Genomic DNA, 18,732 nt, shown 5'->3' on the forward strand with positions numbered 1-18,732 from the left:
TCTCCATTACTTTAGAAAGAGTAGAAGTAATTGCAATGGGACGATAATTGGATGGGAGGGATTTGTCACCCTTTTTAGGAACTGGCTGTGGATATGAGCAAATTTCCAAGCAGAAGGAAAAACACCTTTGGAATAAGAAATTGAAAAAAGGCGGCAAAGAATAGGAGTAAGTTCAGGAGCACAGATTTTGAGAACAAGTGGAGAAATACCATCAGGACCTGGAGCTTTCTTAGCATCAAGATTCATCAAAATCCTTCTGATATCCTTTTGACGGAAGACCACAGGAGGCATTGAATGGACCGTGTTGGGAATGGTGGGAGGTGTTTTACCAAGTTCATTAATACATGAGCTGGAAGAAAAATGGGATGCTAGCAGGTCAGCTTTATCCTTGGCTGAAGTGACAACAGAACCATCTGGTTTGGACAGAGGTGGAAGCAGAGATGGGCAAAAGTTGCGGCCAATAGCTTTGGCAAGAGACCAGAATGCTCGGCTACCATTAGGGCAAGAAGCAAGTTTTCTACTCTTAGCCTGTTCAAACTCTAGTTTGGACTGATTAATAACTGCTTTACAATTGTTGCGAGCTTTGGTGTAGGCAGAAAATGAAACTGAAGAATTAGAAACAAGCCAATTACGATATGCAACGTTCTTCTCTTGGACAGCCTTAGCATATTTATTGGAAAACCAAGGTTTAGATAAAGGACGAGATTTTAAAGTGGAGTGTGGGATAAAGGATTCCATTCCTGCAAGAATAATTTCACTGACACGATCTGAGCAAACGTTGACATCAGGAGTTTTGAAACAGTAATCCGACCAAGGAAAAGAAGAAAAGAAGTCTCGCAGGTCATCCCATTTTGCATTCTTGTAATGCCAAACAACACGAGGTTGGGAATAGCCATGAGATAAAGGTTCCATTGGAGAAGAGACAATCACCAAGTTGTGATCTGAAGTGCCTAAAGGACCTCTCACTTCGACCGTGTACTTAGAAGGGTTGTTTGTGAGAAAAAGATCAAGCGTATTGGCTGTATGATTCGGATTGTCTGGTATTCTTGTAGGTAAATGAACAATCTGTGCTAGGTCATTAGTAATTGCAAAAGCCTCAGCATCTCGACCTGCTGGGTCGGTGTGACTAGAAAACGGAAGCCAGCTGGAGTTGTGAACATTAAAGTCACCAAGGAAAATTACCTCACTGTTAGGAAAGTTGGACTGGAGAAAGTCAAGTTGCAACGAGAGGAAGTCAAAGAGCTCCAAGTGATTAGTGGAGTTGGGAGAACGGTAGAGACAACAGATGAATTTGACACAATGAGGTAGAGAGATTTTAAGCCAGAGAAGATCAAAGAGAGGAGATTCCAAATTGCCAAGTCTCTGACAGGGAATATCCGAATGGACATATGCACAAGTACCACCTTTGAGGCGAAAGGAATCATACAGCGAATAATTTGGGCATCTGAGATGAGCAGTAGTTGAATCAACCGATAACTGAGATTCAGTCAGAAAAAGTACATGGGGTTTGGCAGACTGCAAGTGGAAATGGACATCGTTGAGATTAGAATTGAGACCACGTATATTTGTGAAATGAATTAGGAAATCCTTGGGAGGTTTAGATCTTTTCGCAGATAAGCTTGTTCTATTAGTTTGACAATTCATGGTGTATTCAATAGTAAGAAAAAGTGGGTGGGACATGCTGTATGAAGTAATGAAATTTTTGGATATGGCGTACATGTGGTAAGAATATATCCTTGACATAACGTGGCCTCGACAATGCTCCCTGCATACACAGTACTCGGACTCCCTCCAGTCACTATCTGGCAGAGTAGAGGTAGCAAGATTATACACTAGCTGATCCGGAAGCCTCCTAGAGAGTTACCAATAGGTTCGGTCCGGTGTACTAACTAGCGGCCGGCCTGCGAACACCGTTTTAGAGCTGTACCCTCGAAATGTAAGGAATATTGGATCTCGCCACGACATTCATCATAACCTCAAAAATCATCAATCATACTGCATGATGGAAGAGATAGGGAAGGGTTGGCCGGAACTTAGCTCTAGAGACTAAACATGGGTTCCACCACTTCAAGCCTCCAATAAGCAAAGTGGTGGTATTTCACCGGTTGATGAGAGTCATCTACCACCTAGTACTGCCTGGTAACATAGAGGGGCGGTGTTCCTCCATGTGGTGTGGGCTCCACACCTCGACCCCTGCTTACGTTGGTTCACACCTGGGTGGTCACCCACCATGTACTTGTGCATGAAGGTTATACCCAGGATTACTAACAGTCCCACCATCGTGAAGGTGCAAGCAGAGGATTTGGCTGTCATAGACCGTCCGGACTTCGCCGAAATTGGGTCCACTTGACTTGAGTGTCACCCGAATATCAGTTCCATCAGCGTTTTAGACTCCCAGGTAGTACTGCCTGGTAACATAGAGGGGCGGTGTTCCTCCATGTGGTGTGGGCTCCACACCTCGACCCCTGCTTACGTTGGTTCACACCTGGGTGGTCACCCACCATGTACTTGTGCATGAAGGTTATACCCAGGATTACTAACAGTCCCACCATCGTGAAGGTGCAAGCAGAGGATTTGGCTGTCATAGACCGTCCGGACTTCGCCGAAATTGGGTCCACTTGACTTGAGTGTCACCCGAATATCAGTTCCATCAGCGTTTTAGACTCCCAGGTAGCAAGTACAGCTTGTCTGGCATATCTGAGAGAATGTCTGTGACAACCTCAAGGACTAATCGTATCTCATTGTATCAACAATCGTTTTGAAGCTATTTGGCTTCATCATGTTGCATTACCAGGGCAGGTACCCTGGTAATGCAACATGCCATCACAGTTATGAAGTTATTTCCACAATATGAGAGCTGCCAAATGATGTATAAATAATAATGTATTAGAAGTTGAAATGCATAAGGCATAATTTTTTTGGTGTATGTTTATGGATTTTTTGATGGAAATGCAGTTGCCACTGTCACTAAATACCAGCTATGTTTTCAATACAGAGTTCTGAATTTGAAATTTATTAGCAAGTTTTCCAAAAATAGTGAGATACTGGCTCACTTCCCAGTGCTCACATCTCATACGAGTGTGTGGTTCTACAAGGTATGGGCAAGAGAACATCATTGAGGTGGTACAGTAAGTTCTACTATAACATGCATTTTCACAACGCAACTGAGGGAACTAAAGGACTTGGAGAACAATGTGATGAGTATAATGTGATTTTCTTGTTGGCTCACGCACGATTTCGTCTGCAAGTAAATGCAAAACCCAGCACCAAGCTGAACGTAGCAATCTGTGCAGCAATACATACAAGTTTACGAAGCTTAAAAAATTTCAAACATCAAATGTGTGAGAGCTGTAGTTGTATTGGTCGGAGACACTGTTGTCATTTGCTGTATTCACATGATAACAACTGATATTGTAGGTCGCCTCATGTTTTCAGAGCTCACATTTTTCTGTTTAAACAGAAATTTCTTGAGGCATGATAGCTTGAGCAGAGGAGCACATTTCTAGAGGTCACTACCATAAAACAATAAAAACAATTTGCAGTTCCCGGTTTATTGGCCTTTTCTGTTAATGCAATCTAATTATGAACGGGTAGTAAACTCGATCTTACTGCATTTGCAATAAGTGAATTCTGTGGGTTTTTACGTTATTATGGGGAAATGTGTTTCATCCTCCATGAAATCGTCAATCATATAAAAAAACATAAATAAATTTTCACAATCTTCTCTTCATAAACTTGTCTCATTTGTGTATCTTTTGTTCTTTATTGATTGCTTATCTTTTTTACTGTTTTAAATTTTACAATAAAAAAAAAAAAATGTCAGTTAACAGAAATATCAATTAAGCAAACTTCATATCTTGTTAAGGTCAAGTTCTATATTTACTGTAATATTTATTTATTTATCAGAAATTTAAGATTTTTAAACCTGTGTTAGCAATTTTATTGGGTTTCAAACTTTTGTTAGTGTTTACTTACTTACGTTTTGTTTACTTACCAGACTGAACTTTTTTTTTTTTTTTTTTTTTTTGAGTGCTCTGCCCCTATTCCTATTTTTCCCCATAAGCCCTGTATGTGCAAAACACCATAACATGGAGATTTTTAGGAACACATGTACCGCGTTATAGCAGAATTGCCTGTACAGTGTTAATCATCATGCTATTTTGCGATGGATATCCATGCATCTTGGTGTTTCCCAATGAAGAGTATGGAGAATTTTATAAAGAAGGCATGTATCCATACAATGTAGTAGTAGTAGTAGTGGCATGTGATGCAAGAAAGCAAATGTATGAGCTTATGCAGCATCAGCCAAAAAAAAAAAAAAAAAAAATCACACCATTTCCTCCAAATGCCTGTCCAGTTCCTCCTTAAATTTATTCAACCTATCAACTTCCACAACGACAGATGGAAGTTTGTTCCAGCAATTAACCACCCACTGGCTAAAGGAAAATTTCCGCACATCTATTCTACATCTGTCCTTTCTTAATTTGAATTTATGCCCCCTTAGGTTCGTAATCTGAACAAGTGGAAGGATCCCATCAGAATTCAGCGTGCTCAACCCATTCAAGGCCTTATATACCTCAATCAGATCACCGCGCAGGTGCCTAGTCTCCAGCCACTGCAATTTGCAGAACTTAAGCCTCTCTTGGTAAGAGGATCCCTTCATTCCCCTCACCAATCTTGTTGCCCTTCTCTGTACACGCTCAAGTAAATCTACATCCTTCCTAAAATGAGGCCTCCAGACCTGTACGCAGTACTCAAGCCATGGCCTGACCATTGCCTTATACAGAGGGATAATCACCTCCTTTTCCCTGCTAGCAAAATTCCTATATATCATTGACAAAACCCCATGACCTGCCCTGGCAGCCTGTCTGCATTGCTCAGAAAACTTCATATCTGCCTGCTCAATTACTCCCAGGTCTTTTTCATTTTCTACCACCTTAAGTGTAGTACCAGCGTGTTCAACACTTCAAGCCTGGGATCCTGCCCAATGGCTAGAATTTTGTAATCAACTGAATGACAATATGCATCTTTATATCCTATATCGGTGATGAAGCTCAATTCATTGAAGGTGACGTCAACAATACACAATCCCCATGCCACTGTGGAGAGTAATTTTCCACACTGATTCAATGTTAATCTTGTATGATCAGTTGTTGGTCCATTTATTTTTGAAGGTTGTCTTACTGGACAGGTCTATCAACAATTTTAGCAGAACGAATTGATGCAACTGTTAGATGTACCTTTGGCTACAATGTTGAATGATCAGTTGCAGTAGTCAAAAAAATTGGCCACCTAGGTAACCAAACCTAAACCTTTTCGATATTTACTTGTGAGAGTGAATGAAAGATCTTGTATACTACACGGTGCAAACACAAGATGCATTACTTGATCGCAGGTTGAATACTCTTGCCCATATAAAAGATATGCATGATGAGCTTAGGCAAGCAGTGTGCACAATTCAGACACTAACAGCAAAATGCATTGAAAATGAATATACTCAGCCATACGCATGTATGGCTGAATATATTCTCAGCCATAAAATCTGTTCCTAAAATCTGTAAATACAGACTGACTTTCCTAAATAAAAATAAATAAATAAATCAACACTTTATCATGCTTATGTGTCTATAATTTTTATTTTATCTCTCTCATAATTACTTTCCTTTTTTCTAAGATCAAACAGCCACACTTATGTAATCAAATCTGTGGCTGTGTTCGGAATTTGACCCGTGTTTTTATGCACTTTTTTTTAACTCAGTATTATCTCAGAAACCAGATCCTGAAGTTATGCCATATCTTTACGAATCACCCTGTATATAATCAAAGTATTGGTCTCCGACCAATACATTGGTGATTATATACAGGGTGATTCGTGGTTCTCACACTTCGTGCTAGGTAAAAGGAACTGTTTTCCTTCGTATGACAAATCCACTTTTTCCAGATGATTTAAAAGAAAATTGATGATAAAAAATGCAATGTAGCCTTGATTAGACACATTTTGGCCTTAGATGATTTTGTGCCATAAAACCTTTAGACAACAGCTGGAGAGAAGGTTGTTGTTGCGGTTGTAATTCTATCTGGTGAGACAAGATACTCTTAAAATCATATTACTTATAGAATTTATTTTTTTTCTTAGTTTTGGAGAAATATATATAAATATATTTTCAATAATAGTTGTATTATCTAATAATTACTTATTATCCAAATACTCCAAGCTATTTTCTGCTCTCCCCACCAATTCCACTTGAGAACCTTAAAAGGATATTTTGCATCTTAATACAAATTTTATTTTCTTAGGAACGGAAGGAGGAAGCACAGAAGCTTAAAAATGAAGGAAATGAATATTACAACAATTTACAATTTAAAGAAGCTTTAAAATCATATAGTAAGGCACTTCAGATATGTCCATTGTCGTTTGCCAATGAGCGTTCTATAATGTATTCTAATAGAGCAGCAGCAGAAACTAAATTGGTAAGTTAAAGTTATCTTCTTGTATCTACCTACATTAAGTAAGAAAAAAAAATTGATTGATGACAATTTTAGCTAGAAGTAACTGAAAGTTAACCTCTTAGCCTGTATTTACAGGGCACCTCACAGATGCCTCTCCAAAATAATAGTACCTTGTTAACTCTTAATAAATGCTTAAAAGTCTGAATTTTTTTCTACCTTCCTAAATATAGACAAATTTTTGCTTGGTATGATTTTTTTTAAGTGATTTTTATGATTCCTTAGATCTAATCTGGACCACTAATCTAAACTCTGGTTGGTATTTTAAGTGACTAGTTTCAAAATGTACTGTTCTGATATCAATATCCAGGTTCCTAATATCAATACTGTTATGCATTTGTTGGTAATCAAAAATAAATGTTATCAATTTTTCAGAAATATCTATACACAATTTTTTTTAAATATTTTATACTGTTATATATATTTGATTAGTTTCTTTATAGACGAAGTCCCAAATGCAAGTTGTAAAGTTCTCTATTTCATTTTAGGAACAAAGGGATAATGCAGTGTTGGATTGTACAAAAGGTAATAGTTGTATTTCGTTTCATTATTTTTATTGTTTTAATAATGATCCCACTTTAACTGTTAATTAGTGATTAAAAATCTGATATTTTGTAAAGCTTCCTAAATATAGATAAAACTTTACTGCAGTTATATACGAAGGGAATTTTTAGTTTTTGCAGAGCAATTGAGTGTGGGTGACCCACCACAAAGTTTCAAGTTGTTTTTTTATACTTGCATGTTGTTTTTGCTCTTCCAATAATATAGTAGATTACTTTTACTTTTCCAATAATTCAGTAGAAGACTCAGATGTTCATGAACTATTGGAAGAATATTCACTCTTCCAATAGTTTAGTAAACATTTTGTCTTATCCTAGTTGTTTTTGAAATATTATTATTGTTTTTACATAATAAAGCTGGGAACACAAATCCCAATATTCTCTCCAGATGGACTCTAATGCATTAAGGGCTTATGTCTCAAGCTGCGAAAGAGTTAGACTATGTATATCTTAGTGCACTTGCATCATTTATACACAGGCAATTATAGATTAGCAAATTTGCAATAGCGGCATCGTTTTAAGTTACATCTCATATTGTGAATACCTTCACGACAAGTTGCCATGACATTGCACTACTTCAAATAAGTAACGCTTCACCCGAAGGAGAAGACTGTTGTTACTTATTCTAGGTCTCTTTCATCCTTCTCCATCTTAAGTGTGGTATCACCTAATTGGTATGTTATTCTGGGATTACTGTTGCCTCTGCATTATCTTGCATATACCAATGTTAAACCTCAGTTGCCACTTCTCAGCCTATATGCTTCATTTATCAAGCCTTGGAGCAGTAGTTAGCATTAATTCCTGTCATTAAGCACTATCCTTTCAACCTTTGTATTATCTGCAGACTTAGACAGTAAGCTTTATATGCCTTTGTAAATATCATTAATAACTATTGAAAATAGTAAAGGGCCTAACAGTGAACACTGAGGGACTCCTAACAGAAAAAGAGCATTACTTGCTGAAGAGGAGGATCAGGGACATTTCTGTCTCTGATCCTCCTCAAATTTACCTTAATGCATTTCACCCACCCTCTGTCTTCTGCCACTTAAAAAAAAAAAGGTAAACTGTAGCCATTATCAACCAACTGCAGGATGGAAGTCTCCTCAACAATTCATGTTGAGGGAAATGGACCATAATCTGCCATGCTGGTCCAGTGCGGGTTGGCAGATCGACCGTATTTAGCAGTCAGGGGCTTGAACCCCCGGTCTACTCAACGAGCGTGTGCTACTGCACTTCCGCTCCTGACCACTCGGCTATGGAGGCCTTACCAACCTTTTATCCATAGCAGTAACTTTCTTCTAATGCCACATTGCTCCAATTTGCACTGCAGCCTTCTGTGTGGAATAATGTCAAAAGTTTTAGTGAAATATTAAGTATATGATGCCAGAATTATTTTTTGCATCCAGTTCCTTTGTTACTGCATCATAGTAGCAAATCAGGTTGGTTGGACAGGATCACCCCCACATTACACCCTCATTCTGTGGGTGTAATACTTCTGTCACCACTGACTTCATTATTTTCCCTTGAACAAACTAAAAACCTCTAGGTCTATAATTGTCCACTTTGCCCATTGTAACCTTTTGTGAATGGGAGATATTTGCACATTTACGTTCTGTAGGAGCTGCTCCTAAATCCAAGGACACATAATTTTAGTAAAAACAGTAGTGGGTCACCTGACAGGTGCACAACTTTCTTTTTAATTTTTGGAAAATAGTTTGTTTTTTGAATTCTGCTTAAACAATATCAGTATTTTATCTTTTCTAAACGGTTACAGTATTTATTACACACACCTTTTCTAAAGTTTTAATGAAAAAAATTAAATTTAAAATGTGTTTTACATTTTTTATTTAAAAAAAAAAGAAGAAAAAAAAAGCAAAATGCACATCCTCCACATGAAGCCCAGATATCTGGGCTTCATGTGGAGGATGTGCATTTTTCTGCCTCTAATGATAGCATAATATTTATTTATTTATTTTCTTATTTTATGTTAAACTTTTAAGCCATTATTTAAATATAAATCAGTGATAGTTAGTGGGTTAATATGCTAAATAAGCAGCACCTGTGCCGCCATCTATTCCTTTCTTTTCTTTTATATAAGCTGGCTAAGCTTAATTATGTCAGTGGAGTGGCTCTGATCTAGAGTGCTGTCTGTTCTATAAATTATTTCTCGCTGCATAAGGACCACCGCCATGCAAATCCTCTGTATTGGTGGATCGATCAGAGGAGGAATGGGTGGTTTGGTTCTTCGATCTTTTCGCCTTTGCGACGATTTGTATAGGGATTGAAATGCAGCTATTCCGTGACCATTATTGGCCTCGTGGTCCTCTGTCGATATGGGGCATAATGGTCTGTCTACTATTTTGATATTTTGCTTTTCTTTTAGTAGTTCTTTTAACCCCTTCTTTGGTGATATTTCACGTTTTCCGGAACTGGTACCTTCGATGGGGGGTATCGCTAAATCATTTTATATATTTATTAAAAGATAAGGCAAAACTTAGTAATATTTGACAGGTGTACTCAAAATATTCCAAAATGAGCATTTGCAACCTTTATACAACAGTTTTGGTAAGCACAACAATTATGGCTGAAATGTTATCAGAAGCCCTCAATTTGCTTCAGTTTATCATTTTAAATGGAAAACAAAATGAGAAGTTCACCAGGTGCAAACTAATATTTAGTTGAGCCACCTCTGGCCCTGATGACAGCAGCATACCGTCGAGACATTGACAAGATCAATTTCTGAAGATAATCAACTGATAGTTCGTGGTTCCAAACACAAATTATAGCTTATAAGTTCACGAAGGCTCTTTGGTTTCTTTCTGGCAACTGCAGATTCCACAGTTCTGTATAGGATTTGAGTCTGGGCTGTTTCCTGGCCAGCTAATAGTTCTAATGGACCGTTCTTCCAACCATTTTTCACCTGTAACAAATGTAAACACATTATTGTCGACATTACTGATGGCAGCAGCACACTGTCGAGGCATTGACAAGATCAATTTTCGAAGATAATCAACTGATAGTTTGTGGTGCCAAACACGAATTATGGATTCCTGAAGTTCATGAAGTTCTTTGGTTTCTTTCTGGCAACTGCAAATTCCACACAATGCCAATTGTTCTCTATAGGATTTGGGCTCGGGTTGTTTCCTGGCCATCTAAGCGTTGTAATGGACCATTCTTACAACCATTTTTTCACCTGTAACAAATTAAAACACATTACTGTTGAACCTCTAATGCACCAATGAAGCTAAAGTAACTACAGAAGTGCCTACTTACACTTTTCGCCCAATGACAAGGAGCAGAGTCTTCCTGAAAGATGCAGTTACTTCGCAGGTTGAAATGGTCTCTAATGGTTGGTAGCAATTTGCATTTCAATATAGCCACGTTTCCATTAGCATTTACAGAACCTTTTATAAACTGCAGGTAACCTATTCCACAATACGAAATGCACCCCCATATCATTTGGCTGGTAGGGAATTCCGCTGCAGACACCATACAGTCTGGATGGTATTCTTCACCACGGCTACAGCAAATCGTTTGTATCCCATCAGAGCCATTCAGGTTCAATTTTTTTCTCATCCGAGAAAATAACTGACTTCCACTGCGCGGGGGTCCATTTGACATGCTCCTTACACCAAATTAATCGGGACTTTTTCATTTTTTGTGTGAGGAGAGGCTTCTTAGGACGACGGGCTACAAGTCCATTTTTGAAGAGGCGTCTTCTGAATGTTACTGCACTTGCTGCCACTCCCGTATGTTCTTCCCATTCTCTTTTCAGCTCAGACGAAGAAGCTTTATGGTTTTTAAGGCATAAGTGCTTCAAAATGCGGTCCTGTTTTGGCGTATAGACTCGTTTGCATCCGGTTCCTTTTTTCCTATCAGCAGAACCAGTATTCTTGAGTTTGGATATTTTTCTTATGTATATATATTATATATATACATAAGATATACATTATATATATACAGTCAGTCCTCATATAACATGTGTTTACACTACACGAATTCGATCATACACGATTTATAAATAGGGGAACGATATCTTATATAACACAAACCAAATTCGCTTATGCACGATTCGCCTTTGTGTTTACAAGAAATGGCAGTCGAATGCGGAATCACCCCCAACCGAAGCAACATGATAGGAATGAAGAGAAGATTCTGAAAATGTATTTATGGTTTTTATATCAGTGAAGGGGAAACACATTTTACCATAATAACATAAAAACAACACAATTTCAGCTATCGGTATAATCGCAAATGCAATTAGATCGAGTTTACTACCAGTTTATAACAGATTCCAACTAGCAGAAACGCAACTGGAAATTGTTTTTGTTTTATGGTAGTAACCCCTAGAAATGTGCTTTAATAAAATGTGAGGTGTTAATAGTGTATCTCAGCCTTTATGGCATTGTTTATTCAGTTGCTACATGCGCGCAGCTTTGTTTATGTGTATCAAGCGTGCCTCCTCGTTTTGTAATTGTGCTTTATTCCCTAAAAATGAGTAAAATACTTTAAAAAGTGTGAAAAGGAAGCGTCATGGTGAAGACACTACAGATTCAGAGAGAAAAAGAAAAGCAATATCGATAAACAGAGGCGGACTGGGTCAAAAATTCTTACCCGGAAAAATTTATAGTGGCCTCATACTGTGGTTTATGGCCAAAATCACACCGGCCTCAGGCCCACCGGGGTTTCTCTGGTAAGTCTTATGGCCAGTCCGCCTCTGTCGATAAAGAAAAAATATGAAATTGTGAAATGCTTTGAGCGAAACGAAAAACCATGTGATATTGCACGTGCTACAGACCTAAATGAGGCAACGCCGAGAATTACAAAGAATGCAGAGAAAATAAAAACAGCTTTCATAGCAGGAACAACTCAAAATGTAATTAAAATCCATTAGATTAAGACACAAAGAATTGGAAAAGATGGAACGGCTGTCATCTGTTTCGATAGAAAACCAAACAAAAAACAAGCTTGCTACGATAGAAGAAAAGCATTAGCTATATTTTATTACGTAATAGTTGTAATAAAATTCGTAAGCATTTTATTACAATTATTTATTGTGTTTGGTAATGTTTTGGTTAAAAATGGGTGTTCAATCTTGGGTGGTCGGCACCTAACCCTATTTTTCCTGGGCCTGTTGTTTGTATTGCATGATTTTGCATTGCATGAGGGTTTCTAGGAACACAACTATCGTGCTATATGAGGACTGACTGTACTTATGTATGTATATATTGTTAAAAGAATTAAAAAAAAAAAAAAAAAACATTATATACATTTTCTCCATAGCCGAGTGGTCAGGAGTGGGAGTGCAGTAGCACACTTTCTTTCAGTAGAGTGGGGTTCAAGCACCTGACTGCTGAATATGGTCGATCTGCCAACCCGCACTGGACCAGCGTGGCAGATTATGGTCCATTTCCCTCAGCATGAATTGTTGAGGCTTCCATCCTGCAGTTGGTTGATAATGGCTGCATTTTACCTTTTTTTACTTCTATTTTCAGGTTTATTTCAAATTTGGCATCCTTTACATAAGTACAGTAAACCCCCGTTATTCGCGGTATCTGTATTCGCGGTTCCGTGTATTCGCGATCACTGATATAATATAAAATGAAACTAAAAAAATGTGAATTTTAAAGCGCCGTGTATATTTTCTGCCATAAAAAAACATGGGCATGGCTAAAATTATCTTTCCCGGTCAAAACAGTGCTTAGTGTGTGGGGGGAGAGGGGTGACAAAATCACAAGCGTGGATGTTTCTTGCTAATCCTCGTTCAGTATGTGTTATGCACTGTCATGGAAGGTTTCGTCGTTTGCTTTTAATTTATATGCTTATAAATTGAATAAATTTATCAATTTATAAATTGATATGTTTACAAAAGTGATAAATCTACCATTTTGCAGTGTAAAACAGACTTTTTCGAGTGTGTTAACGGAAGAAAGTGACTTTATTGTGGACAAGTTCTTTCTAACCCGTAAAAAAATATGGATACGAATAACAAGGGAAATGTGAAAAGATCAAAGAAGGTAATGACATTAGCGAATAAAATTGAGTCATTAGACAAAATTTCTAATGGTAAAAGTGTCTCCTCAGTGGCAAAACATTATAAAATCAGTGAGTCAACGGTATGATCAATCAAAAAATTGGAAGAAAAAATCCGCTGTAATGTCCGTGAAAACGCGCTAATTGCTTAAAAAATTTGCTCTGTAACTCGTGATGTTAAATTAGAAAAAATGGAAAAAGCTTTAAATCTGTAGATAGAAGACCAAACTCGAATTAAAATTCCCTTAAGTTCACTCATCATTCATGAAAAAGCAAAACTCCTTTATCAACACTAGCGAAACTGGTGATAGCACTGGTGGGATAAGTTTTTTTTGCTAGCAAAGGCGCTGGTTTGAAAGATTTGTGTGAAATTTCTAATAAATATTACATTTAATACAGTCTGTCCTCGTATAGCACGATAGTTGTGTTCCTAGAAACCCTCGTGCAATGCAAAATCGTGCAATATAAACAACAGGCCCTATGGGAAAAGTGGGGTTAGGTGCCGACCACCCAAGATTGAACACACATTTGAAACCAAAACATTACCAAACACAATAAATAATCGGGTAATTTTAATCGTTATAAAATACTTACGTATTTTATAACGATTAAAATACGTAATAAAAAATAATATAATATATATTTTTTATTATATTATATAATAAAGTATTTTTAGTTTTTTTTAATACTAAAAAAGTATTTTTTACGAATAAAATACATATTTTATTCGTAAAAAATTTATTATATTAAATAAAATAGTCGTAATAAAATGCTTACGTATTTTATTACGACTATTATGTAATAAAATATTGCTAATGCTTTTGCTTCTATCGTAGGCAAACTTGTTTTTTGTTTGATTTTCTATCCAAACAGATAGAAAATCTGTTTCTGAAAATCTGTAATTCTCGGCGTTGCCTCATTTAGGTCTGTAGCACGTGCAATACCACATGGTCTTTCATTTCGCTCAAAGCGTTTCACAATTTCATATTTTTCTCTATCGACAGAGGCGGACTGGCCATAAGACTTACCGGGGAAACCCCGGTGGGCTTGTGTGATTTTGGCCATAAACCATAGTATGAGGCCACTACAAATTTTCCCGGGTAAGAATTTTTGACCCAGTCCGCCTCTGTTTATCGATATTGTTTTCTTTTTCTCTCTGAATCTGCAGTGTCTTCACCAGGACGCTTCCTTTTCACACCTTTTAAGTATTTTACTCATTTTTAAAGCACAATTACAAAACGAGGAGGCACGCTTGATACACATAAACAAAGCTGCGTGCGTGTAGCAACTGAATAAACAACACCGTAAAGGCCGAGATACACTATTAACACCTCACATTTTACTAAAGCACATTTCTAGGGGTTACTACCATAAAACAATTTCCAGTTGCGTTTCTGCTAGTGGAATCTTATAAACTGGTCGTAAACTCGATCTAATTGCAATTGCAAATTATCGATAGCTGGAATTGTGTGGGTTTTTACGTTATTATGGTGAAATGTGTTTCCCCTTCACTGATATAAAACACATAAATACATTTTCAGAATCTTCTTCATTCCTATCGTGTTGCGTTCGGTTGGGGTGATTCCGCGTTCGACTGCCATTTCTTGTAAACACAAAGGCGAATCGTGCATAAGCAAATTCGGTTCGTGTTATAGAAGATAACGTTCCCCTATTTATAAATCGTGTATGATCGAATTTGTGTAATGTAAACACGTGTTATACGAGGACCGACTGTATTAAATTGTTTCTTATTTTCATTTCGATGCCATATGCTTGCATTTCACTATGTACTATGTATGTACATAGTCATATTATGAAGGTACATATAATACATACATAGACAAAATTTTAGACTAGTTTTTCTTATATATTTCATAGTTTGGAACAGAACCCCTTTATTACTATGGGAGCCATAACTCAGTATTCGCGACATTTCTCAGGAATGTGACCCCCGCGAATAGCGGGGGTTTACTGTACTTACTTTGCTTCCCACGGTGTATTGGCCATCTTCAGAGAATATCAGGTTTAATTTTCCCATCTTTACTATGTGAAAGCAATAATAAGTCTTTCAAAATAAATTAGGAGAAGACTAGATTGAACTAGTGACAGAACCAAAATAAGTATTCTGGAACTATAAACAAACACAGCATTGGTGCTGCTTGAAGAGTGGCAATTAACCCTGCCGCTTTTCAAGCAAAAAGCCAAATAGTTGCATAGATGGTAGTGGATTACCTGACAAGTTCTTGTGTGCAATTTCTCTATGGAATCCATAAAAATCACTTGAGAAACAGATAGACAGAAACTCGGATATTCCAAGGATCACTGTCAGGTGACCCGCCACTACTGCCATTTTAACATACAGAATATACAGTAAATTCTGTTCCCTCCCCCCCCCCATCAGAATTACTGTATATTCCGCCATACTGTATAGGTTAACTTCCACTTCCAATTTTAGCCTTTAAAATTCGGGTTTAATCACGTTCAGTAAACACCCGCTTTTCGCGGTTGTTGATTTGATATAAAATGAAATCTTAAAAAATGTGAATTTTAAAGTGCCGTGAACATTTCCACCATACAAAACATAGGAGTGGCTAAAATCACCTTGCCCAGTTAAAACAACATTCAGTGGGTGGGAGAGGAAGGGGGTGACAAAATCGCGTGCGTGGATATTTCCCGCTAATCCTCGTTCAGTATGTGTTATGCACTTGTCATGGAAGGTTTCGTCGTTTGCTTTTAAATGCTTATAAATTGAATAAATTTATCAATTTATAAATTGATATGCTTACAAAAGTGAAAAATCTACCGTTTTGCAGTGTGTTAGTGTAAACAGACTTTTTCGAGTGTGTTAACGGTTAAAAGCAAGTGACTTTATTGTGGTAAGTTCTTTTCTAACCCCTACAAAAATATGGCTACGAATAACAAGGGAATTGTGAAAAGATCAAAAGTGATGACATTAGCGAGTAAAATTGAGTTATTAGACAAAATTTCTAATGGTGAATGTTTTTCCACTGTCTCGTCAGTGGAAAAACATTATAAAATCAGTCAAGAAATTGGAAGAAAAAGTCTGTCGTAGTGTCCATGAAAATGCGCTAATTGCTTCAAAAATTTGCTCTGTAACTCGTGATGTTAAATTAGAAAAAATGGAAAAAAAAAAAGCTTTAAATCTGTGGATAGAAGACCGAACTCAAAATAAAATTCTGTTGAGTTCACTCATCATTCGTGAAAAGGCAAAACACCTTTATCAACACTTTAGCAAAACTGGTGATAGCACTGGTGGGATAAGTTTTTTAGCTCGCAAAGGTGCTGGTTAGAAAGATTTGTTTGAAATTTCTAATAAATATTACATTTTATATTACATTGTTTCTTATTTTCATTTCGATGCCTTATGCTTGTATTTCACTGTGTACTGTCTATGTACATAGTCATATTATGAGAGTATGTATAATACATACATAGACAAAATTTTTGACTAATTTTTTTTTTCTTATATATTTCATACTTTGGAACACAACCCTTTTTATTACTGTGGGAGCTATAATTCAGTATTCGCGGTTTCGTTATTCGCAGAATTTCTCAGGAACGTAACCCCCGCGAATAGCGAGGGTTTACTGTATTTCACTGTCCATAAATTCAAGGGTTTACCATACTATTTCACCCTTCACTTCAACCTGTTAGTTTTGTATTTAGTATATTGTAAGTAATATGTTGCTCACACATTTTTGAAATTGGTGACTTTTCCAATATGGGTGATGCAGAGACCTACTACAAAAAGTAGTTCCTCTTCATTTTATATTTAATTGATATACAAAATTTGTTTTGTCTAAATTATTATTGATGTAAATTTTTTTTCTTGCTTCAATTAAAATCATTTTTCCATTATATTCCTTTATTTATTTGGCAAAACACATTAACATGAAGTTTGAAATTTCATGATCCTAACAGTTCTCTGAGCTTGGAAATCAAAGTGACTATTAGTTTCACAAGTTTCAGTTATATTTTATAACTGTAACTTTTTTTGTCCACCGGGCTAGCTGGGTGGGTAAAGTGCCTGCATGGCAACCCAAAGGTCACGGGTTCGAATCTCTCCTCGGGCTTGAATCAGAGTAGAAAATGCAAAAACCTTGGGAAGTGCAATATGGCCACAGAAGCCGATGCACCAACAAGTAACAAAAAAAAAAAAAAAAAAAAGTAACCTTTTTTTTTTTCCCCAAACAGAATTACTCTATATTCCTGCATATAGGTTAACTTGCAACTTTAGCATTGAAAATTCAGGCTTAATCATATATTCACTGTATAAGTCAATCACTCATTTTATAGTCATCTTTCACAACTTACACAGGGGTATATTACAGTAAAATATGAATTAAGAACCAATATCAACTTTTTAATTCAATTATTTTTCTGCTTTTTCTTTTAATTGGGACACCGCACTGTAAAGAAAGCAGTAAGCGTATACAATACTCCCTATGTAGAAGGTCACAAAACCAAAATGCATAGGTGGCGACTTGACATCGTTCTTTGCCCTTGCAGGTAGCACAGTGCATATAAGCAATATTTTCTTCACATCTGGTGGAAAAGGCCTGAGTTTGAATCCCATCTGATAGAGAATTTGTATTATGGGCTTTTTTCCTCCCTCACAATGTGGCTGAGTTAGTATTAGCCATATAGTACAAGGAAGCTACAGGCTTTTGCTGCAATCCAGAATTCTTTAAATTATGGCACACTTTGCTTACATTATGGACTTTCCCCCCCCTCACAATGTGGCTGAATTAGTATTAGCCATATAGTACGAGGAAGCTACAGGCTTTTGCTGCAATCTAGAAATATTAAAGCAAACTGGCACTTGTACCAATGATCACTTTTGTCTTAAGATTCCATGAGAAAAGAGTGACATACCAGGTGGTTATAAAGTAAATTTCCCTATTCAGGAGACCCTAGTGTCAAAACGGTTGGAGATAGCGCTGTGAAAATCGGTGGGTATGTCATTTAGGGTATGGGGAAGCGATTTATAGAAGCAAAAAATTAGTTCGAATTTCCGCCACCATGGGGAGAAATTGGCACTATAAACAGATGGAATACTTAACTTAGGATTAGATTTTAATATTAGCACTTAGAAATCAGATATTGTTCTATGTGCTTTCCTTCACTTGAGATGACATTCTGAAAACAGAGGACTGTGTGCGACAGTTGCATGTAACAGTGTGTGTGTGTGTGTGTGTGTGTGTGTGTGTGTGTGTGTGTATATATATATACCCACAGAGTGTCTCGAAAATACACGGCATAATTTCAGGAATGAGTTCTTCATATGTAGACGATAAAAATATTTTATATCAACATAGTTCCAGAAATGCTTGGTTTCCGAGTTTTGGAGGTCTGACTGCGACACTTAACTGTTCACATCATCTTATAGTAATTGTTCAAAATGACTACCTTCTGCCTGAATACAGGCCTCACATCGACATCTCATGGACTCACGAAGACGATGCCAAATTCCTGGCATGTTTTGTATTGTCTCACAACCTACCACAATTCGATTGCAGAGAGTTTCCACATCAGCTACCAGAGTTGAATACACCAATGACTTTAAATGGCCCCACAAGAAGAAATCTAGTGGTGTTAAATCCATTGAGCG

The 18,732-nt window shown here is 37.1% G+C and overlaps 1 protein-coding gene across 2 annotated transcripts in view; it reads left to right on the forward strand.

Annotated features, from left to right (window-relative positions):
* LOC150089631 (tetratricopeptide repeat protein 1-like) overlaps window positions 1–18,732 on the forward strand; it is a 141,198-nt gene that overhangs the window by 104,983 nt on the left and 17,483 nt on the right. For both annotated transcript variants that reach the window (XM_090368698.1, XM_090368699.1), the window contains exons 3-4: window positions 6,298–6,471; window positions 6,996–7,032. In XM_090368698.1, the coding sequence (XP_090224824.1) occupies window positions 6,298–6,471; window positions 6,996–7,032 (211 nt within the window). The remainder of the gene's footprint in view (window positions 1–6,297; window positions 6,472–6,995; window positions 7,033–18,732) is intronic.

Source organism: Mastigoproctus giganteus, chromosome 2 (genome assembly GCF_048544385.1).
Source record: "Mastigoproctus giganteus isolate SK-2022 chromosome 2, ASM4854438v1, whole genome shotgun sequence".
Classification (NCBI taxonomy): domain Eukaryota; kingdom Metazoa; phylum Arthropoda; class Arachnida; order Uropygi; family Thelyphonidae; genus Mastigoproctus; species Mastigoproctus giganteus.